General features: G+C 36.2%; 1 protein-coding gene across 2 annotated transcripts in view; it reads left to right on the top strand.

Annotated features, from left to right (window-relative positions):
* The first annotated feature begins 5,736 nt into the window (after window positions 1-5,736).
* FAM174A (family with sequence similarity 174 member A) overlaps window positions 5,737-25,191 on the top strand; it is a 38,049-nt gene continuing 18,594 nt past the window's right edge. The window contains exon 1 of one of the 2 annotated variants that reach the window (XM_032335665.1): window positions 5,737-6,377. In XM_032335665.1, coding sequence (XP_032191556.1) covers window positions 5,953-6,377 — 425 coding nt within the window. In that variant the 5' untranslated portion in view covers window positions 5,737-5,952. The remainder of the gene's footprint in view (window positions 6,378-25,191) is intronic. The other variant, XM_032335664.1, reaches the window with a different exon arrangement.

Below are 25,191 nucleotides of genomic sequence, written 5' to 3'. Positions count from 1 at the left end.
AGCTTTGTGTAAAATGATATAAAAAGACCCTGATTTGTCAATACATTAACACAGAAGAGTCCTACAAAATTAGACATTCTTGTTTCACCTGTTTGAGGAAATTGTTTAAGGATAAATTTATGTGAGACATACAGAATTCAGATACAATCAAGTAAAATTAAAATCATGAATTCTTATAGTAACTTACTATTTTTATAGCATTGGTGATTTTCTACCCTTACCATACATAAACTCATACATTGTTTTTACTGTTTTTCTTTACAAAGCCTGGCAGAGAAGTTAGATATGCCAATTTGTCCAATAAAAACCAGTAATGCAGTTGAGGTTAAATAGTGTAAACTATATCACATGGAATAAGTTTTGTGTTATTTAGCCCTATGGATGAAGAGATTTTAAAAATGCATTTTGCTTATTGAAGGATAATTATTTAACTTAAAACTTGTAAAATTTTAACCCAGTATTGTACAACGGCATCTGCATTTTATTTGTCTGAAAATATCTTTATTTCACCATTGTTTTAGGGAAGATTTTTTTCCCACTGTGTAATTAAAAATTAATAGCTTTTTAAAATTTCTCTTGGCACTTTGAAAATGCCATTGCATTGTCTTCTGGTCTCCATTGCTTCTACTGAAATGCATGTCTTCATTTCTAATTATTTATCTATTTTTTTGTATTTAATGCATTTTTTTTAATCTCAAGATTTTCTATTTTGGACACTGATATTTGTGACTGTCTATATGATGGATATGTCTAAATGTGGTTTTCTTTTTTTTACCTTGCTTAAGGTTCTATGATCTTTCTGGCACTATCAGTGAAAGTTCTTCTGTTATCATTTTCTAAAAAACATTTTATTGCCGGTGCCTGGGTGGCTCAGTGGGTTGAGCCTCTGCCTTCTGCTCAGGTCATGATCTTGGGGTCCTGGGATCTAGCCCCATGTTGGGGTCTCTGCTCAGCGGGGAGCCTGCTTCCCCCTCTCTCTCTGCCAAATAAATAAATAAAATCTTTAAAAAAAACTATTTTATTGCCTCATTATATTTGGATTTTACTTTTGGAGCTCCAATGTGTATATATTAAACTGCGTAATATCGTCCCATGAGGTCATGAGGTTCTGTTCATTTTTTCTTTTTTTTTTTCATTTTTCTTGAATCTTTATATCTCTGTTCCTGAGACCATAATTTCTGTGTTCCAAGTCCCTCTAAACTGGAGAGGTTCAATCTCCAAACTGTCTCCTCTCAGAATCTTCTTAGGGCTTGGTTTCAAGCTTTTTAAAAGTGGGTCTAAAGTGGAACCTTTCTCTGGATGTGGCCTTTATCACATAGTTGTTCAGCCTGATTTCCATGTTGCTAGGAGGTGTTAAGGTCTATTCAGTATGCCTGGGTCAAACCCCAAAGTCCCCAGCACTCGTTAATATCTTAATATCTCTGTTCTGTTCTCACCTCTGCAGCACTCTCTTACAAGACTTGACCATCCATGTGTATGGTTGTCTAGCCCAGTTCTCAGTCAAGTACTTATAGGAAACACTCATATGAATTGCATGACCTCTATAAACTCCTTTTCTTAATCTCCTGCCCCACAGATTCCAACCACTTCAGACATTCAGAACTTTCATCTCTGCCTCTTTCGATGTGTGTGTGTGTGTGTGTGTGAGAGAGAGAACACGATCCAATTTCTGACTGAATTTCAGGTCACTGCATTGGAGGGAGAAAATACTCCCTACATAGAGGTCCAGAGCAACTAGAAGGTCACCTATTTCTTTCCTCCTAGGAACCACCATTTGTGTGGCCATTTTATTTGATATACTTAATTATAACTTTCGTTCATATTCCTTCTTGGCTATGCAGTGCTCACCCCAATAGCATCATCCTCTTATTCTTGAACTGTTGCCCTTTATTTAGCTGTCTATCTGACATTTCAATTCTGCCTTCATATTCTAGCTTTCAGTAAATTCTCTTGGCCTTCTGATGAAATAACAGTTCATGTTCTCTTTTCTGGACTATTGAACTCTATTTCCTTCTGGATTTCAGAATAGAGATAGTCTCCTTGATATGGAAGTTTCTGCCTCTTAAAATATAAGACATTCTTTCTGTCAGATATGACTATGGATGACTATTACAGTTGAACCATCTTCCTACCTTCCGTCATCCTTAAGTGACAAGCAAGGGGATTCTGACACCGGGAAACACTTATTGAACCTTATGTGCTATTAGACTGTACTAAAAATAAAACGCCTATCAATATAAATTTCCTCTTTTTCTTTGTTAACAAATAGAATTTAGCTAGAGACCAGAATATGTCCATCTAAATAAATATTAAAACTCCCAGATTCCTGCAAGCCCAAAGTGGCCATGTAACACTTCCCTTCACAGAAATGCATGTCAAAGGTATTAGGTAGGACTTTTGAGTAACCAGTTAAAAAAAAAAAAAAAAAAAAGACAAAGATGGCTCCAATTACCTTGCCACTCATGCACTCTGTTTCATGAAGGTCTGATCTTAAACTTGAGAAGAACATGACCCACAAAGCCATGAGATCCCAGAAGAATGAGAGGTGCCTGGAGTAAAAATGAACTAAATCTGTGGCCTAAAACCAAGCCTATATGAAGTCAGCTTGTGTCAGTCAACCTCAGCTTTACCAAAGATGTGAGAAATAAATGCTTATTTGCTATATGCCCCTGAGATCTTTTTGGTATTGATTATCTAGCACTGATTCTAACGAAGCTGGCTGAAACAATAAGCTAGACTCAAATATTGGAAACTTGTAAAGAGAAGATAGAAATGTAGGAGGAAATAGACCACTTCTACTGCTGCCTGGGTTCACTGCCCACCTCTATTTTCATTCAGCAGATTTTCACCCAATTGATTATCCTGTGTCTCAGTTTAATTATAAAACAGGAAAAATAATCTGCTTTTTTTGATGAGGATTAAACAGATAATAGTTTAACATATGATAATATGAAATCTAGTATATAATAGATATGTAATTAGTACTGAATACCAAACCAAAGGTTTTAGGTTTTTCTCATCAGACCAGTGATTTTTACCTATATTTTCATGGAAGACTGTTGTATGTTAGCTGAGGTGTTCCTTAATAAATCAGAATAATGGTGGCCTTTTCCCAGTAAACAGATTAAGTAAATTCATATAAATTCCTGGTTATAGAAATTTTTCTTCCCTATTTGTTTTAAAATCTTTATTGGTTGGCACAATTTGTTTGCAAGCCAGATGAAAACAAGTGAATGAACATGTGGTATTACTATTAACAGAAACAATTCAGAAACACTAATTATACTTAGTTTGATAATGTTTTTTAAATAAACATGTGTGGCCCAAATTGTAATTTTCTATTACACAAGAAAAATACAGTATTTTCTCCTAAGAATCTTGCTCCAGCTCCTGAGATGAAATTGAAAATATTTTTTTCATTATACTTTACAAATAATAGTGTTCTTTGAAGAACAAAATAATTTGTAGATGCTTTGCAAGCTTAAGATCACTGTTGTTGAGGACTCAGAATCTCTGGGAAAAGATATATTTTTGTTTGTTTGTTTTTGTTTTTGTAAGATAGATCTGAGCTTGAAAGTTTATGCTCATAGTAATATATAAAGTTTAACTGAAGGTAGAAAGGGCTGGGATCCAAGCAGGCTAGAGGATAGCCCTAGTAAGATGAAAAAATGGTTCTTGTCAGAAGCACAGGAGGAAAGAGTTAATTAATGAAAAAGTGGATAATTTGACAGCATCTGGATGCAGGTGGCAAGGGAAAGGAATGAGATCTTTGAACGTTACTGCAAATGAAAATCACTCTGAGAGCTTAGTAAAAATGCATAGATAATCCTTATCCCCATTCCCAAGAATTCTAATTCAGAATTTCTGGAAAAGTGACTTAGAACCTACAGTTTAAACATATTCCATTTCTGATTCTGATTGAGGTAGTGGAGAGTCACATTTGGAGAAAAAAATAGAACATGATATACTCTAATCATTTGGAAGCATTAGTTTGATTTTGCTATTTCAATTATTTAGCACTTCATATGTCCTAGTTTCTGGCAAGGATTGATGCAAATGGTAAATCAATGGTAAAGGATGACCCTAAGATTTCACTTTTAACCATCTGAGAGACAAATAATGCCATTAATGAAGATGAAGTACACTGGTAAAATGACATATTGTAAGGAAGGTAAAATGACATATTGTAAGGAAGGAAAGGTGATGCATTTTTTTGATGTGTTGTATATTGGACTTTTTGAAAGGTAGAAAAGCATTAAATACCAACCCTCTTCCATATATAGCTCTGAAGAAAGTTGTGAATAAGGGAGATGGAAAATCAAACAGCCATTTTATTACTGATAAAGGCCAGGCTGGAAGCTAAAATTAGGGTGTGTCACTAATGCTCTTCCTCACACTACAAACCAGCATTAAGATGCCTAGTCTCTGCAATTCTACTGGGCAGGAGCAATTGCATTATTCTATCACTTCCAGCTAAAGCATAAAGCAGCTAAAAGATATTATCTCATCCACACTAATCACAATAGCCCTTTACCAAAGTTTTACTATACAAGTTGTACTTGTCATTTATAACACACATTTCAGAATTCAGAATGAGTGCAATTACTTATTGTGTTACCTCTATTTGAACTTAAATGCTATAAAAGCAAGGATCACATCTTATTTGTCTACTGTCAGATACCCATAATTTAGCATACTGCTAAGCAAGGAGTAGAAATTCTAATCAATTTGTTGAATGAATAACCTTTCTTTAAAAAAAAAAAAAAAAAGAACAAATGATAAGCGCCTGGGTGGCTCTTTTGGGCAAGCCTCTGCCTTTTAGCTCAGGTCATGATTCCAGGGTCATCTGCTTCTTCCTCTTCCCCTCCCCATGCTCATGCTCTCTTTCTCTCTCTAATAAATAAATAAAACTTAAAAAAAAATGTTAACTTCAGGTCTGGTCAGGCGTTTTTTGTTTGTTGGTTATCTGCTCAAACCGAAGCTCCTTGTTATGGATGTCAAAATTAAACAGATAAGGAAGGTTTTATTCAAGATTATGGCAATAGAGAGGCCACAACTCGGTTCCAGCTCAAGCCCTCGGAACCTCCTGGAGATTTTAAAAGCCGGGGTAGGGTGCATCGTAGATCCTGTTTGCTAATTGGCCTTTCCCAAAGGAAATGCTGACTTTTCCCCCTAATTTTGTGAAAGCAGTTTTACGACTTGGCACAGAGTGCGAGCCTGAGTTAGGCTCTTCTACCCTTCCACACGGACTGGGAGAGAGAAGGGTGGCCGTCTTCTTCGATTACATTTCAAAAAGATGTTCCTTTACCAAGACAGCCCTTGGCGCTAAAACCAACGTGAATCCTTTTAAAAGGATTTCTATCTCAGAAGGGCGGAGAATGAATTTACAATCACGAGTTTCTAAAGTAAATGCTCTAAGGCAGGTCAGGGTCTTAGAGGCAGAAAGAGGTCCATACTTTGTACCTGAGCTGAGGTAAAGCCAAGCCCGTCTTGGCCAAGGTTTAGCTGTGTTTCTGCAGCTTGGCCCCAAGGAACTCAATTATGAACTTCCGCTCTCTCACGGTTCCCTAAAGAGAGCGGCTGTTCACTTGACACCACCTTCTTCTGTTTACTTTCCTACTTGTGACAAAACGGCAGGGCTTATCAGCGCCTTCTGGCAGGGCGCGTGCGCAGAAGACAGTACGCGCGTGACGTCATTGAACGCGCCAGCCCTTACTTGTTAGCAACCTAAAGCGTCCGTAGTATCACCGGCCGCGGAGATGTACGAACTTCCGGTTGTCCGGGCAGCTGTCGCCGCCGCTGTCGCCGCTGCTGCCCCTGCCACCTGCCAGGGCCGGGCCTCAGTTCAGGATTTGGTCACTTCTTCGTTTTCCACTGCGCCCATGGTTCCTCCTGGAGCCAGGGCGGCGGGCCCGGCGGCTCCCGCGTGGTGAGAGGGCGGTCGGGGGGACGATGAAGGTCCGGCACTGCAGCTCCTGTCTCAGCCACCTCTTGGCCCTCGCCCTCCTGCTGCTGCTATTGCTGCCAGGATTGGGAGGGCCTTTGGCTTTGCTGCTGAAGGCGGCCGAGGCGGCTCCGGACCGCGGGCAGCGGACCCCGCCACCCCTGCCCCCAGGCCCCACCGCGGCCCAGTCTCCGGGCCGCGTTCCTGTAGAAGCCGCAGGGCCGCGGGGCGCTGAGGGCGGCAATGGCAGTAGTCCCCGGGCGGGGCTTTCAGCAGACGACTCCGGAGGGAAGGCGGGGGAAGAAGACTCAGTGGGTGGGAGCCTTGCTGTGAGCCCCAACCCCGGCGACAAGCCTATGACCCAGCGGGCCCTGACCGTGTTGATGGTGGTGAGCGGCGCCGTGCTGGTGTACTTCGTCGTCAGGACAGTCAGGTGAGGCTGAGCCTCTGTGAGCTTCCCCTGCAGACCTGAGATGGGCTGCCTGGTGACCTAGCAAGGCAGATTTCTGTGACCTGGCGTTGCACTTGCTTGCCCGCATTATCAGGGATGCCCGCCTGAGTGCGATTGTGATATTTGTCTTTAAAAGCCTGTGGTACCAATGGAAGAAGTTAAACCACCAAGTAGTTTCTTTCATTTATAAATTATAAATTTATACCTCACCTCCAAATCTCTTTACCTGGCTCAAAGGGCACACTTCCCTTGAAGACGAAGCAATCTTGTATTGACCACGCCATCTTCTACTACTGTTCTCTTTCTCTTCTATATATTGTGTACTTTGTCATTTTGCTTATCAGAATGCAAGCCTCCTAAGGGTAGGATTCCTATTAGTAGCACCTGTGAGACTTAGAGTTCTTTGTAAAATCCTCTCGCTTATTAGAAAATTAGTATTATTTATTAATAGTACTGCAAAAGGCCTTGCGAATATTTTATAAAACTTGTAAAATTAAAAATTAAAAAAATTTAAGTTTATAAAATTAAAAATTTTTAAAAATTTATAGAATTTTATAAAACGTATAGGAAAAGTTATTCCTTATGAGCATTTTCTCATATTAGTCTTTAATCTGCCATGTAAGTGATTAGATTATAATATATAAAGTTTACTACATTCCACTGTTCTTGACCTGGAAAAAGTAACAACTTCCTGTGGTTCAGTCTATGTCTGTACCCCATTAATCGGAAACATTTAGCACTCATTTTGCATGGCACGAAGTACTTCAAAGCAAAATGTTAACAATTGCATGATGAGATGGGAAACCTATACAGTAAAAGAAGTTGAACATATTCAATTTTAATATTGGAGCAAATGTTTAATACCTAACAAAACTAAATATATGACTTCAAATATACAAAATTTTGAATTTGTAAATGGATAAATTTGATATTTCACTTACCAAAAAGGCTTTATAAAATGAATTCATCTATAAATAATAGTTCTAAGTCATTCAAAAGTTTAAATTTACAAAATTAACCATTTTGAGCCTGTTCTTACTACAGAATGCTTGATTATGGAATTCTTTAAATTTCAGATTTCGAACATATATGATGACTTAAATGACACCTTTCACCTCTTACCTGTGAGGAAAATGACTCAGAGGAATAAAGTGATTTATCTGTTGTCCCATGTTGTCTGATATCTTTTTTTTTTTAAGACTTTATTTATTTATTTGACACAGAGACACAGCAAGAGAGGAAACACAAGCAAGGGGAAGAGGAAGAGGGAGAAGCAGCAGGCTTCCCTGCTGAGCAGGGAGCCTGACGCAGGGCTTGATCCCAGGACCCTGAGATCATAACCTGAGCTGAAGGCAGATAGATGCTTAACGACTTAGCCATGCAGGTGCCCCAAGGTCTAATATCTATGATGATAAATTCCAGTGTTTTTGAATGTTTTTCCGTCTTTTTTCCCCCTTAACAGGAAGTCTAGGTCTGACATATGCTCAGCCTTTGGATTAAGTAGACCAGGTCATTATGTTGTTTAAGTACTAGGTTATGAATACAAGTAGATGATTGATTGCCACTTATTATTTACTTAATGCCATATAAAGCAGAAAAGGAGTTATATAATCAAATTAATGACATTTATTACTGTTATCAGTCGCCTTCATTTGATACATTTTTTATTACTGAAGTAAAATTGTTTTATGACATCAATTATATTTAAATATTTCATGTAGTAAGATTGACTTGGAAGAAATCTATAATAAGATTATAGGGTTGAAAATCTATATAATAAGGTTATTATTTAAGTGGCTTAGATGGTTACTATCTTTCTGAAGAGCTGACATAGAGCCAAGACATCACTATTTGTAGAATTCAAAAGAGCTGAGGAAAAGAGCTGAGGGAGCACTGTTGAAGTAGTTTTCACCTCTTGTGGAGTTTTGGTGTAGTATTAAAAAAAATAAACACTAGTATTTGAGAAGACTATTAAAGTGTTCCTCCCTTTCCCGGGTTCATATGTATGTGAACATGGATTTTATATATTTCGACCAAATAACATTGCAAATGATCAAATGCAGGAAAAAATGTGAACACCTGGCTGTTTTCCTTCTTCTATCTAGTTTTATTGGTTTAAGCCAGATATTAAAGGAATTTGAGAAAGTCTTTATCAGTGCCATTATTCACCTTTTTCAGTCTTCTTTTTGACAAGTATATTTTTTGTAAAAAGTTATGTTACCATGTAATGGATTTATTATTTTAAATGATAAATATTATAAAGTTTCTTAGGTTTAATATATTAACTATTGATATGTGTAATCCACATATAAAATAAGTTCTCTGGAGTTTGTAATAATTTTTAAGAGTGTAAAGGAATCCCAAGACCAAAACATTTGAGAACCACTGGTGTAAAGAGTATTATCTAAGCTAGATACTATTGGATACAAAGCCAGCAAATCCAGGTCCACTCTCTGTTAAAGGGGAAGTGAGAACATGTTCATAAAGTGTTAAAGACATAGCCACGATATGAGACTTTCTTCCTGATACAAAGATTAGAAGAAAATTGAAGGAGACATTATTTTTTCACTGTTACTTAATGCTATATCTATAATTCCTCTAAAGGTCCATAGTTCCTTGAATATTATGTTTCTTATACTTGTAAATTATGGGTCTGATGATAACTTTTTGGGGATGATTCTTATCTTTTCATTTTGCTTCTACCTAGTTTATAATCTTACTTATAAATCTTACTTATAAATCTTTACTTATAAATCTTACTTATAATCTTATAAATGTTTATTGCCATTGATTTTCTGTCTTTATTTCTGTAAAGCTTGGAAGGGTACAGCCTTCAGTATGATTCCATTGGATGACACACTAACATATTGCATGTTAATAGCCAAATTCTGAAATTTGGCTAAGAAAAAATGCACATAATGAGTTTAACCAGCATCTAATATACTCATTTATTCATTCTGAACCATTATCTGATATATGAACATTTAGTTCAAGTATTAAATTTAGGGTTGAAAATCTACAATAAGGTTATTATTTAAGTGGCTTAGGTGGTTACTATCTTTCTGAAGAGCTGACATAGAGCCAAGACATCACTATTTGAAGAATTCAACCAAGAAAAGAGCTGAGGGAGCTACCTGAGTGGCTTCCTGATGTTCCAGGCTTGATTGATGCTAACAGTGTTTGAGTAGTTTTGAGAATTCATACATTTGCTCCAAGATTATGGGATGAAAACTATTTATTTTGGTGAATGCCCATTTTGACTCCCCACGTTGAAAGTACTTCTAACAGCTTACCAGCATTAGTTTATTTGTGCCGGGGAGAAAAAATGGGCAAAAATAATTTCCTTAACTCTTGGGTGGTAACGCTGAGAATATTTTATTTGTAAAATACTTGAACTCCATGAAACTTAGAAGTTGTTTTGTTTTAATCTAATTCAATTATAATGAATATGTGACTGGAGATAATAATAATTCATTTTGAGGCTGAAAATATTCCAAAAAAACCCTAGATTGTCTCAGTAGAAATTGAAAAATATATATGGAAAAGAGTAGGCTTCCTAAGATTAAAATATATAGTCTCTATGAGAAAAGACTCCTTCTCTGTCTTATTCGGTACTATATCCTAAGTGTTGAACCTTATGTACAACATATGATAGGCACTGAATAAGTAGTTGTCTAATGAATGAATATTCTTTTTTTTAATATTGTTATAGGTAGGTGGTAAAGATTTGGAAATTTAATGGTAATTGCTTCTTATTGATAGAACAAAGAGGAATGAAGATCTCAATTAATAATACTTGGATTTCCTTCCTCTCTGTAAGACTTCTTCTCACAGTAAAATCAATAAAGCAAGAAAAAAATGACAGGGTTTTTTTTTTTTTTTTAGCAGGTATTTGATTATTTTAAAAGCAATTTTGGTATAACTTTGTCAAGAATGGTCTTGCCTTAAAAACAAGGAATTAGTTATTTTTTCATGCTGTGACAGTGATGCTTTTCAATGCTGTATTCAGTATGGTGTATTAGGAGACAAAGACTTAGATTCCAGTCCTGACACTTTTCTCCTCTCTGATTTTAGCAAGTCACTTAAACTAATATCTCTTGATGTAAAATGGGGAGGGGGGAAGCTATTTTATATAGTGAGATGAGCATGAAATTTAGTACACTAGCCTTCATTCAGGCAGTAAGTATTTATTCAGCTGCTCAGAACTGGGCATTGGGGATCCAACGTGAGCGAAATAGATGTTCTGCCTCCATGGCACTTACAGACTGGAGGAGCAGAGAGACACTAATCACACAATCAAATAGATAATAAAGAATGTGCAGGATCTCTGGAAAAGTAAAAAAAAAAAAAGTCAGGTCCTATTAATACTTAATGTTGTACTTAATGTTGACAAATACCCAATACTAATTTAATTTTAATGGTTCCTAGACCTATAAGCTAAGGCACTAAACTAGTTATTTTTTTTTTAAAGAACCTTACTTTGTAACTGAAACATTATTTTTGAAATTTTACTTATCATCGTGCTATCTAACATGTGTTAGTTATTTATGTACCAGATACAATGCCATGTACGTCATCGGCATTTTCCATTTTAATACCTGCCCAAAACCTTCAAAACAAATAATACTATTCTTGTAAAGTATTCAAGTATTACAAGTATTCTTGTAAAGGTAGAAGTAGAGGTTAAATAATTTGTCCGAGTGAACAAAATAGGCCTTGGCAGAACTGCATTGAAATCCAGCCCTATCTGAATTTTTTTTAACATGCCTATTTACTATACTGCTTTCTGTGATTACTTAAAAGACACCAAATTAAAGTGATACTGCACATAAGAATGGCTAGCTTATTTTCAGACAAAAATCAAGTGAATATTATATGCACAGTACCTTTCTATTTAAAACAATGCTTTTTGTGAACATTAAAAAAAAATTTATTTTTAAAAAGTGAGTTAACCTTAGCATTTATTGATAGTGTATCTCTGCCAACCTGAAATAATTTAGCGTTCTATCTCAACCCCTACTTCCCTTTCCTCCATCAGAGGTTTTCTTAATTTGTTAGACACAGTCAGGGAGTAGTGATATTTTACAGCAACTTCTGTTAATCTGATCATACATATTTCTACCTCAGTTCCTCCTGGAGCAATTCATTATTGAATTATGAACGTGGGATTGGTAATGATATCTTTTCCATCTGGTTGCTTAACAAGAATCTCCATTACAGAATTTATTTTCTTATACTCCCAGAGGACATATGGTTTCAGCACTACTTATAAAATCATAAGACATCAATAGAAATCATTCACTTTAGGCAAAAACAGGGAATACTTTGACTACTTAACATTTATGTATTTACTCACTGCCATTTATTCAGTAAATACGCTTGAGCGATTACAGTATGCTAGGGGTAGGCCCTGTGGTAAGAACCAGCGGTGCTCGAGATGAGAAAAACCTTTGCCTTCTTGGAACTTATATTCTGTGTGTTAATACATCCTTGGAAAGTGGATTTTTCTCAACAAGTATAAATTGTCCTGGATTGCCATCATTTGTTCAGCAAAGAAAGATATATTCAATGTTTTATATAGAGACTCAGAGCTTGGAAATATATTTAACAACTATACATTCTTAAAGAATTGATATTCTTTGTACAGATGCAACTTACCTTCCCTAACCATTTAGTCATACTCTTAAAATATTATGAAATGCTTATGTGGCTTTGTGGTGAAGTGCCAAAATGTCAAGGTGATTATGCATCAGTGCTATAAGCAGAATCATTGTGAAATGAAGTGGCTGGAGAAGACGCATAGAAACCCTGTGAGGACAGAGGCTATTTACTTATTTTTTTAACCCAGGACTAAGCACAGTGTTTGTACCTAGATATCTAGTAAATGAAGTAGGTTTGACCAGACAGAGAAAATAAATATTTAGGTAGGGAAAATAGTTACTAGGTTTTTCAAAAGAAATAACGTCCCTCATCCATCTCCTGTGTACTTTTCCTTTCCTGCTTCCTTCTAATTAATATTAAAGGGTTAGGTTACTGCTTGTATCACTCACTATTTTGGTTAAACACATGAAACAGTCCTAGATAACTAAGGGGGATATTTTTTAATCCCAAAAAGTCAGAGAGTAACTGAAGAGTTAGGTTTTGGTAGTAGGTAGGAACTACAGCAGTTTAGGAGGTAAGAAACCAAAACAGAAGTTTCTTTCCACTATATAGATGTGCAGTGGTTTTCAGTCTTTTTGTCTCTCAGTTCAGGAATTAAATTCCATGGAAGGAGAAATAAATTTTACTTACCTCTTGGCAGAGATGCTTGCAATCCTAATTATTAACTCACCAGACTGTGTTTATTGTGGTACAGATACTACCAATAAAGGAATATGAATGTAAGCAGGAAAAGAATACAGTTACCAAAAACAAGAGGTGTTTACCTCCCTGATCCACCTTTGCTCCAGGTTTCAAGGAAGGATATAAATTATTCATACCCATCTTGCTAAATATATATATATATATATTTTTTTTTTTTTTTCTTAATACAGCAGTTTAAAGTACAAGTTCCTATGACAGGCTAAAAAAGTGTACTGCATTTTGACCCTCAGTTGGTAGTCACTAATCACCTTCAAACTACCAAGTGTTCTTTATTCTACCAGAGGAGTCATTATTCTGAACAGTTTGGCTGCATTTGTTACTTATCATTTAATTTTTGAGTTATTTTTGCTGCCTTGACCTCTTTTTCATTATGCTGTCCTGATCCCATTTCAGTGTAGCCTGATGAGCGGTCAGATTCCCTGAGTTCTAATCGTAGATTTACATGAGAATATGCATGCTGTATGTCCTCATGTGAATTAAATGGCAGATCTAAGGTTCAGCCCAGGTTTTGTAAAATAGAGAAAACGATAGGATTTATCAGAAAGGATTGTTTCAAGAATCTATACAAAGTACTTAGCACAGTTCTTGGCACATAGTAACTGCTCAATGAATTTTAGTAGTGATAATGACTATTTTTTTTTTTCTTTCATTACTGTTTTCTGATCTCTTCCACTGGTCTTGTCTCTTTTTTCTCCTGGAGTAATCTTGGCTTCAGGGAGTGCTTTTAAAGCTTGTCTCTCCACTCTGTTTTCTACATGTGATCATAGGACTTTCTCTACTTAAGCAGTGTTCATCAGGTATACAGTTTTAGGAGATAAAAGTAAGGGGGTTAATTTATTGGGGGTATTGGGCCTAGGGCAACCCTTCCCAACCTTTTTCATTTCATGCCACCCTTATAGATTGATATCCATGTGGGGTGAGTGTTTGATAGTATTTATCCTGTCTCTGTCCACTTTGGACAACCAAGGGCTAAGGGGTTTTTTGTTTTGTCACATCAGTAAATCATTTGCATTTATGGTGCAGTTGTTGGGAGAATGTTTGTAACGTGCTGAATGTGGACTATGAAGAAGTGGTTGGAGAAGTTACTATGTTGGCTACCTTTAAATTCAGTCAAATTGTTTCATGATAAGTTTGCATGACTATTATGTCACTTAATGAACTGTTCAGGGTACCAGATAAGTTTGAGTGACATAACAGTCTGGGTATGGGAACTTAAAGGATAACTAAGGTGTTGTATTTTTCCTCAGGGAGCTTAACATGTAGTGGAAGAGTATCACTACTTTTTGTGATAAGAAATTGAACTTTGAGGAATACAGTTGCAAGAATAAAGCTAATTGGGGGAGGCTGGATAAGGCTATTTGGACAGTCAGTTAATACAGCAAAAACTATTAAATTTGTGTAGAAGCCTGGAATCTTTATTCCTAATCAACATGAATGATCTAAAAACTCTCTCTATAACTGAATCTACTTTTCAGTCGGCCTTTTCTCTTTGGATATGTTTTGTCACTCTTAACAATTTTAGCTAGAAGTATTGAATAGGAGGGGGGTGATGTACATTTAAGAATATAATATTGAAGTATATTCAAATGTTGGTAGTAGGAAAAGAGCCAATAAAAAAAAAATGAAATGTTGAAATTAAAGGAAAGGAAGGTCCTTGAGAAGACATGGAAAGAAGGAATCTAAAAAAATCCTATGTGGTAGGAATAACATGGGTGAGAGGGAGAGATAGCCTCCATTGCAGAGATATCCTTTCATTTGCTTCTCTGGTTGCCGCAGTCTGGTTTCTACTTATATTATTCTGGTTTTTGGTTTTTTGTTTTGTTTTGTTTTATTATTTTTTATTTTTTTTAATTTGAGAGAGAAAGTGAGAGGGAGAGAGCTTGAGTGGTGTGGGTAGGAACAAAGGGAAAGGAAGAAACAGTGCTGGGCTTGATCACAGGACCCTAGGGTCATGACCTGAGCCAAAGGTAGACACTTAACTGACTGAGCCACCCAGGCTGCCCTCCACTTCTGCTATTCTGAAAGTGCCCTAGCAGGAGATAATTAATAACTTTATCACATCAGTTTAATGGACACTTTATTATCTTTCCTGTAGCATTTGATATTTTATCATTTCTTTCAGCTTCTGATTTTCTTAACTCTTCCAGTATTTATTCTCCATGTTATCCATGAACGTCTTTCTCCACAGACCCTTCTTCCTATTACTAGCGTTTTTTTATACCTCTGACCTGGAGAACAGAACTGCATCTTACTCATCTTTGGTCCCTAAAAGCCCCTGCCCTGTTTCTAGAAGACAAATATTTATTAAATGTTTGTGGAGGAGAATGACTTTCACCTCTTCTATATTTGGGTATTCTCTGGGCGCTTTCCTTAACTCTGCAGTTTAACTGGCCGTGTGTTCTGAGTATTCCATCCAAAATTCGCTTCTTTAATAACCACCTCTAAGCTATTGATTCCTTTCTTAGTTTCCATCACTTATGTCCAGCCAACTTTTACTGGAAATACTATTCAAACTCATAAAGTTCAAATGAAATCATCATTTTTGTCCCCAAACTTTCCCTGCACTGTTCTGTAAAGGTAAATGGTATCAGTAAATGGTATCACCATATACATGGTTTTTTGTACTGGAATCCTGAGCCACCCCAAGTCTCCCTTTTGTTTACTCTTTGCATCCACTCAATGGATGTGAAATGAAAATGAAAATACAGTTTCATTTTCTAAATAGCTCTTGACCACAGTTACCACTTGGCTAGCTCTGTTGATACCACATTCCTTTAGGATCACATTATTTGGCTACTCTGTTATCATCCTAAGTTATTTCTTCACCCCTAAGCCTGTCTCCCTTCCAACCCACCATCCTCACTAAACAGCTAGTCTTCCTTCTGAAATGTAAATTTGATCATGCTTACACTTGTGCTTTATGGCTGTACAGTATGGTAGTCAACTAGCTACATGGGAACTTTTAAAAACTCCAGTACATTAAAATTGAATTCAGCTTGTTAGATGCACTAGCAACCTTTTAAGAACTCTGTAAACACATGAGTCTCCTGGCTGTCTACCATATTGGACTGCATAGTATAGAATATTTCCATTATCACAGAAAGTTCTATTGGGAAGTGTTATTCTATGGCATCTGATGGGATGAAGTTCATATTATGTAGCCTAACATTTAAGGTCCTCCTCAGTCTAACTTTTTTTCATTATTTTCCATGTTTATTTTGTTTCCAGTCTCAAGTGTGCCATATTTTTATGGATGTGCATTTTTCAAACAGAGAGTTTACATGCATTTATCAAATCCTAGATGTCTTTGAAGGTGAAAATAAAACATCAGTTGTATCAAAAAACCTCTGTGGTCCCAGAAGACTTTGTTGTCTTGGTCCATTCAGGGTGCTATAACAAAAGTACCACAGACTAGATGGCTTATAAACAACAGACATTTCTTCTCACAGTTCTTGGGTCAGAAAGTCCATCATCATGATACTGATGGATATGGTGACTGGTGACAGCTTACTTTTTGATTCATAAACAGTGCCTTCCAGTTGTAACCACATGTGGTGGAAAGGCAGGGGTACTTTCTGGGGCTGCTTTTATAAGGGCACTAATCCCATTTATGAGGACTCCACTTTCATGACCTAATCACCTCCCAAAGACCCATCCTCCTAATACGATCACCTTGGGGGTTCGGTTTCAACATGAATTTTGGAGGTACACAAATATTCAAGCATAGCACCAGTATAATGGCAGTATTTCCAGTAAACTGTAATAGTTGGTTCACTTGTCTGCCCTCTGTACACTATTTATTCCTTAGACCTTTTTCTAAAATAGAGATTCAAATGTTTCCTAAATAAGTAGCTGAAGGAAATAGGAACAATGTATGGAAAAACTAAAGCAAAGCATGGAAGTGAAGATCAGAAATGTGAGGTAGTTGGTGCAATGGGTATTAACATCAACTCTGTAATAATCCAGTTATTTTAATTTACTTCACATACTCTCTATATTTGAAGAGCTGTGGACTCATGATCTGTGGTTCTCCAGAAACATCAACTGGGACTGTTTAAAATACATAGATATAAGGCATATATTTACGCAAGATAATATGCATTATGGTTATCTAAGATAACTGCAGTCATCAGCATGAATTGTAAGTGTAACTGGGAGATGCATTTGCTGGTAATTAAAAAGGTTGGATTTGGGACAAACAGGGGAAACTTGATTGAGATTCCTCTGGTTAGTTACTACAGAGTTTTCCTGAAAGTGAAATAATCAACAAATGTGAATTTTGAAACTTTAGTACTAATACTCAAATGGTATATATCAGCGCACTTCACTAGTATACTTGGGCCAGTTGTTAAAGTCAGTATCCGTCTTGATTACTTGATTTTTATGTCTTGCAGTTGTTAAATAACTAAATATCTAGTTGTTAAATAGCTAAATATCTTGAATACCTCTTCAAAGATTAAGTTGTTTTATCATGATCTCCATTGCCCATGTTTGTATATATCTTTTATATTACAACATTTGCCTTTAATTTTATTTTTGGTAAAGAAACTCTCAAATCTATATTTTTAAAATTATTTATGCTCTGTCTTTTCTCAAGCATGAGAAATAAAATAAAAAGCTAAAATTGGGTTAAAAGTTACTTCTTGATAAGTTGCATTGCTCAGTATGATATAAAACAGCATGAAAAATACTTCAGTCATAAATTTGGAATCTTAAAGTCATTTTCTTAAGAAATCATTTAGGGTTTTCCTAGTCATTTCTCAGAGATCTTTACTGTTATTTTCTTTAATACAATTTTTCCCCCTGTAATAAAAACTAGGCAGAGGCTTGGCAATTCTCAGAATAACATGAAGATACAGAATCTTCTTAGGAGATTTTGTTTGGCACATAATGTTATTCTTTGTAGCCAAATTGTGTTGTTTTTCTAAAGTAAAAAATATTAAAATATACTTTGGTTTGTCTCTAGTTGATATTTTAATTTTACTTATTTACTGATTTTCTCAGTAATATGACAAAAGATTGAAAAGGTAAAAAATAAACTTCCTGTACTAGTTAATTTGCATACAGATGTGTACATGTGTACTATCCCACATAGGCTTATATTCCTCCAGTTAATGTGATAGTTTTAACCTTCTTTTATTACCCAAGTCTGTAAATGTCAATTCATGTTAGCAACATACTACATTCTGAATATTTATAACCTTATGTTATTATGTATACACTTTTTATTAGGCATAATAGACACACACCTTTAATTTATATAGGCTTATACAGAACTTTTATAAAATTTTTTTAAAAACATGTTACTCTATTCTCACCTCTGAGGTAGATGATTTTATAGACATTAGAATGGACGTGAGAGTCTGAATATTTTAATCAGGGCAATATAGGTTATGCTGAGGCAATAAACTATCTCAGTCTCAGTGGCTTAATGCAGTAAAAGTTTATTTCTCCTTCAGAAAATTCAGCTGCAGGCTTGGGTTGTCAGCAGTTCAGCTGACCTTGATTTTAGGATTTTACCATTTCAGCCTAAGCCCTCCACAGTTGTCAGAGCTTGGTAAAAGAGACTAAAGAATGTACAAAGGCTCTTGACTGACTTAGCCTAGAAAGGAGCCTAAACTGTATGAAGAGCTGCAAAGTAAGAAGGAGTGGCTTCTACTTTTTACTTTCTTAATAAAAGTTAAGTAATTTAGTAATTTAGGGCTACTGTGACCCATTATTTCCTTTACTATGTATACCTTGCAGCCTCTTTATGAGCTAATCTCCATCACAGCTTCAAATTGTCTCATGTTCTTGTTTGCACCTATGTGTGTGTGTTTTCTTCTACATTGATTTCCTATGGTATATATTCTAATTGGCTTATCTTGGTAGACTTATCTTTGTAGGCTACATCATCCGTCATGATCCAATCTAGAGACTGACAGACCTTAGAAAAATTGCCTATCAGAGGCAATTTCAACCACATCAAGTTGTGGTTGAGAGTAGGGGGTTCTGCACTGTAGAACACACCATTAACTGATGTTAGCCATTCAGAAGAGCTTGTAGGCAAAGTAATTTTTCTTCGAGAGGCTAGGGCTAGCGGACATGACAGGTCCCGTGTTGGGAGGCCTTGTGCATTGTTCTAATGTTGAAATCTTATCTTTTTTAGTGGTAGAGACCAGCTACACTTTGACTGAAACACCTAGGACTTCAGAGTCCAGTTTAAAAACAGTTGTGTTCGGGACGCCTGGGTGGCTCAGTGGGTTAAGCCGCTGCTTTCGGCTCAGGTCATGATCTCAGGGTCCTTGGATCGAGTCCCGCATCGGGCTCTCTGCTCAGCAGGGAGCCTGCTTCCTCCTCTCTCTCTCTGCCTGCCTCTCTGCCTACTTGTAATCTCTCTGTCAAATAAATAAATAAAATCTTTAAAAAAAAAAAAAAAGATTTAAAAACAGTTGTGTTCATGAATTTGGGCTGCTGAATCTCTGAGGAGAGAAAAAAATGAAAAGGTTATGATCTAGATGGAGATGAGACTACTGGGTTACTGAAAAAAAAAAGTGTAGAATGAAACTGATAACTTTTAGTGGACTTTTTTTGTGGCACTATATTATTTTATTGAAAACTGCAAAGAAAAAAAAGTGATTATTTAGAATAGGGCATTGGTAATAGAACCTGCCTAGAAGATTCTTAAAAAGAAGAAAGTTAGAAGCAAATACATATTTGAGTGGTGAAAGTTTGGCAGCCTAACTCAGAGAAGCTAAAATGCTAAGTGCCCTCATCAGTTAGGAAGTTTTTACCTATAGGTAAAGCAATCTCCTATTAAAAGTGACTTTAACAGAGGACATGATTTGTTGTTGTTATTTACTTATGAATATGGGCAGGCTAAGATTTGGTTCAGTGATTTTGTAAGATTATCAAGAATTATGGGTTTTTTTCCATCCTTTCCCTCTATAAGATGGCTATCTTGGTTTTAACGAGTTTGTTTCCACAAAGTAGTGTCTCAAACAGGAAAGAAGAAGAGGGCCTGAAAAGAGGCCTTCTCTTCCTATGTTCTTTTTTTTTTAATCAGGGAAAAAAATCTTTCCCAGAAACCGCACTCTAGAGTCATACCATTCTGTCTCATTTGTGTGAACTGCTTTTTCTGCTCAGCCCTAGACAATGACTGGCAAAAGGAAAATTATATTTTCATGATTGGTTTACACCAATTATTATGATCATTATGTATCTCTTAGGGCTGGGCCCAGTTGCTCTCTAAACAAAATCATGATACTGATAAAACCGAATAAGGTTTCCTTTTGGATAAACAAAAAGCATATTCTGCTGCTGTGATCAAAATTTAGAGATGGTTAATCAGAACATAAATGCACTTGTTAATGCAAATAGCTGCCAGGTTATTACTTTTTACTATGAAAGAATGAACCAGAAAATGTAGTTCACTAAAATAATATATTCATTTTGGTGTAATGTAAGGTCATTGTATTGGGGATCAGAAGACTGTTTTGGTAGCTGATTTCGTGACCTCAGTTAAAATTACTTCGATTCATTAGGAAGACAGTTTTGCTTAATGCTTAAGATCCCAGACTTAGGAGTCAAGTGTCTATGTTGAACCCTAGCTCTACCATTTACTATTTCAAGTTTAATTTTTTTCTAAGCCCTGCCTTTCTATGTTAAAATGAAGGTTTTTATAGACTGTTGTGAGGATTGTATCAGGTAATGCTTGTAAGCTGCTTGGCTTAGTGCCTTGACATATGCGCATACTAGGTAAAAATTAACATTATTAGTAATTTTATATGTCTAGAGTTGCATTCATAATATATTTTGGGGGTTTTGCTGTATTTTTGGATACCTCTTCATATACTCTATGTAGTGTTTTATATGTAGAGGTAAGTCTGACAAGGTTAGAGATAAGGTGGGATATGGAGAGATTGTAAGAGAAATCTGCTGGGAGCAATGGTTGATCAGAGAGTAGGAGGTGAGGTAGAATGAACATTGGAAATGCTGATTTGTAAATAGGAATTTAAAGTTGGTTGGTAGGGGTGCCTGGGTGGCTCAGTTGGTTACGCATCTTCCTTTAGCTCAGGTCATGATCCCAGAGTCCTGGGACCGAGCCCCATATCAGGCTCCCTGCTTGGCAGGGAGCCTGATCCTCCCTCTCCCTCTGCCTACCTGTACCCCTGCTTGTGCTCTCTCCCTCTTTCTCTCTGTCAAATAAATAAGTAAAATCTGAAAAATAAAAAAATATAATAATAAATAAAGGTGGTTGGGAAATAATTCCATGCTGAATTCTTAGAAGTGTAGGTCAGAAGAATTATCAAGCTGTATATCTTAAGCTTTAGTACCTGAAAAGTATACTAGGAAATCCATGAAAAGACCAAGGTGAGAAGTAAACAACGGGGTTATGTGCTCTGCACTCTCCTACAGGACACGTCCTAGCTAAGTTATATAATACTTATTTAGGATTTATTTCACCTATGGCTGTCTACCACTATACCATCAAATAGAAGACAAGTCTAAACACAGGAATTGATTGTTATGTACTGAATTATGGGGAACTGGATGAGAAAAGGGATTGATCAGAGAAAACAACATTGTAGTATTCTAAACATAGATGAATATGCATTTGATTTTTTTTTTCCAAAGTTTTGGGTGTTAGCAGTGAACATTTTACTGGAGATGAACCGTGGCAGGATACCTCATTGGGAGAGTCTTCTTTTCAGTGCTGCACTTAGTCAGGGTCATGATAGTGACAGAGCTTGATAGCTGATGGGCCAGTAGAGAGGACCGAAGAATAGTTATGAAAACAAGCCAAAGGAATTTTAAAAAAGCATAGTAGCCTGAGAACTTCAACATGGGATCAACAGCTCCTGAGAGCATTGCTGTTTTACGTCAAAGTGGAAAAGCCATAATAATCTTGAGATATCAAAAAGAATAAAATTAACTCATTTATCCAGTGATATCTTTAGCATTGCCTACAGTTACATTCAAATACCAAGAATTTAAAAGAAGGCCAAAAAAAAAAAAAAAAAAAAAGTCCCTTTGGCTTTTGAATGGATAAACTTCAATTATTTAAGTGTAAAATGTACATTTTACAACATGGTAATTGTATACCCAAAAGATAAAAATGAAACTACTCAGAACAGGGTGCAGGTTGAATATAGGTGGTTCTAATTTGGATATGAGAATCACCTGGGCTTGACTTAAACATACCAAATGAGTATCTGAGAAGTCTTGGAGTGAGTACATGTTTAATATGTTTAATTATTCTAGTCCTTTTTTTTTTTTTCCTGTCCTGAGCCAGAAGGATGTTATCCATATTATGATTTAAAAATTGTGATGAATTGTGGAACACTACATCTGAAGCTAGTGATGTGTTGGCTAATTGAATTTAAATTTTAAAAAATTAAAAAAAAATTGGCTAGCTCCTATAGGTTTTGCTGTGGTGTATTTTTGGAGATGATGTTCTTTTCAGGCTTCTCTTATCGCAGGGGTAATGATTAACATAAAAATTGTAGGTTTTGTTGTTATACATAGAAAACACAATATATATTGTCAATCCATATATTTTAGTTAGTTCATTTAATAGATAGTAGGCATCTGCTTTATGCCATTCCCTGTGTACTAGGGGTATAATGGTAAGCAAAAACACCTGCTCCCATGAAACTAAGTCTAGTAGGAAAGACAAAAAGGTTACACAAAAAAGTATGCAAGTGTATCATTTATAAGTACTTTGAAGGAGATGTACAGGGGTGCTGTGGAAACCAATATTAGGTGTTTATTTGTAACCTAGCCAGGTGGATTAGGGAAAACTTCTCTAAGGAAGGTGGAGCTGAAAGGTGAATAGGCGTTAACATGGCAGTAGTGTGGTGTGTGGGGAAAAGTGTGAGGCCAATGACAGAGAACACATGGCCATTATAAGGGAACACAAGTTAGAAGTCTTTGTGGCTGTAGTGCAGAAGGTGAAGCAGAATGTAGAGGAAACAGCAAGGTGAGGCCAGCAAGGTAAGTATGAGCCATCCTGTGTTGAACTTTATAGGCCATATTACACAATTGTTACTCCTGAACAATAGGAAACCATTGGAGATTTTAGAGGATGGAGGGGAGGTTAGTGGGTGACCAGAGCAGATAGAGGTACACAGGTATTAAGCTATATCAAGTCAAGGTGATTGATTATAGCAGTGATGAATACTTTAAGTGAATTTGAATGATTCTCAGGAAGTACAATCAATAGGACTTTGTGATTGTGACAGCCCCGGAGATAACACTGATCAGACTTCCCTTTAAGAGACCCTGCTGCAGGAAACATAGTTGACTGACAGCCTCCAGCTGTCACAGCTTTGGATCCATCATTGTATCCATGCCAGGGCCATAACTCTTAGGCCTTTTCCAGCCAGTGACTGAGTGTGGCCAAACCTAGCCATCCTGATTAACAGAGGACTCCTTCCTCTAATGGATAATCTTTCTTTGCCTAAGGACATCCCATTGGCTGGTCAAAACTTTCTCAGAATTGCATTGTAGTCTACTGCTCTTCCTACCCAACTCTTCTTTCTTCCCACTCTCTTTCACAGGCCGCAGGCCTGCATTAACGTTCATAGGATCTCCTCTTCCCCTTTTCTCTCCCTCTCTCTTTGGAGACCTTCCCGCTAATAAACCTCCTATGATCTATCAGTTTGCCAGGGTTTCCTGCTGTAACTGGTGACTTAAACAACAAAAATTTTTTACTTCACAGTTTTAGAGGCTAGATAACTGAAATCAAGATATGGGCAGGCTTGCTTCCTTCTGAATGCTGTGAGGGAATGTTCTGGACTGAATGTTTATGTCCTACCACCCACCCCCCAAATTCATATGTAACTGTATTTGAAGACAGGGCTTACAAGAAATGATAAAAGTCACATGAGGCCATAAGGGCTGATGCATCTTATAAGAAAAGGAAGAGATACCAGAGCTCTCTCCCTACACACACAAAGAAGAGGTCAAGTCAGCACATGTGAAATGGTGGCTGCCTACAAGCCAAGACAAGCCTCAGAATGAAACCTGGTAACTTGTTCTTAGACTTTCTAGCCTCCAATATATTGACAAATTTCTGTTGTTTAAGCAATCAATTTTATGGCATTTTGTTATGGCAGCCTGAGCAGATTAATAAACAAAGTTCTGTTCAAATTTCTCTCCTTGGCGTGAACATGGCCATCTTCTTCTCCACTTGGTATTCTTTCTGTATGTGTGTGTGTCTGAAAACTTTCTTCTTTTTCTTTTTTTCCCCAACATCATACTTGATTAGAACCATTTCTGATGACTTTATATTATCTTAATTGACTGTTAAGACTTTATCTTGAAATAAAGTCATAGTCTGAGGAGCTAGGGGTTGGGATTTCAGCATATGAATTTGAATAGTTCAGCTCATAACATAATCTTATTTTTTACTGGTTTCTGCTTCTTGAAGAACTTGAAAAGACAACTGATGGATTGGGTTTTGGCAATGGGGAATGAAGATGAGAGAGGAATCAGATTAAAGTATTTTTATATATATGTATTCAGTTGAGTTGGATTTCTTGATGAATCGTAGACAACTAAAATTGTGGCTCACTAATTTTTATTTGTATTTTGTTATAATGGCAACGTAATTAGTTGCAAAATCATTCTTGATCATTATTTTATTGTTTTCCCATAAATAGCTAAGACAAAACTTTTTTATCAGTTTTTTATCAGTTTATCACTTTTTTTATCAGTAGTTATACTTTTAGTTATTAAGAATTATTCTGCTTTATCATAATGCCTCTCAGATAGGAGAATGTGTGTATATAAAATGCCCAGTAAATAATATATTCCTCAGTTTAGTTTTGAATGTATTACAGAAATTAAGGAGTTAAGGAAATTAAGGAATATTACTTAAATCTTTCCATACTTAATACCCTATAGGCTTTCATTTAAAAGAAAGGAAAAAGAATAAAACCAGATGGGCACAGCAAGTTATATTGATCAGTTTTCTCTCTTTCATAGAGTAGTAAAATGAAATGGAGTTTTATTCTGTTGTGTTTATTTTATGTGGCCTCATACATTTTTACATAAAATTTTATCAAGCTTATTTTAGCAGTTCAGCTTTATTTTTATACTGTAGCTTTTAAATGCTATTTAAACAGAAATAATTCTTACCAACCTGAATATAATGGAACATTGAGGAATCTATAACTATATTAGAAAGCTGTTTGAATGATAACGTGATTATTTGCAGTGGATCTAATCAAGATCATTTACCTGTGCATGCCATGTGATGAGTGAGTATCACTCAGTATTATCAACCATATAGTTATTATCTTTTGCCCTTTTAATCTTCCATATTTTCCTCTACACATTTATAAAGTCCCTACTTTTTTGTTAAGAGCCAACAAAATTCGTTTTCATACTGCAGTATGCATTTACTATGTGTAATAGAAAAGTGTAATATCTATAATTATATGTGTAT

This window comes from Mustela erminea, chromosome 3 (assembly GCF_009829155.1).
Source record: "Mustela erminea isolate mMusErm1 chromosome 3, mMusErm1.Pri, whole genome shotgun sequence".
Taxonomy (NCBI): domain Eukaryota; kingdom Metazoa; phylum Chordata; class Mammalia; order Carnivora; family Mustelidae; genus Mustela; species Mustela erminea.
This window is presented reverse-complemented; position numbering and strand designations above follow the sequence as displayed.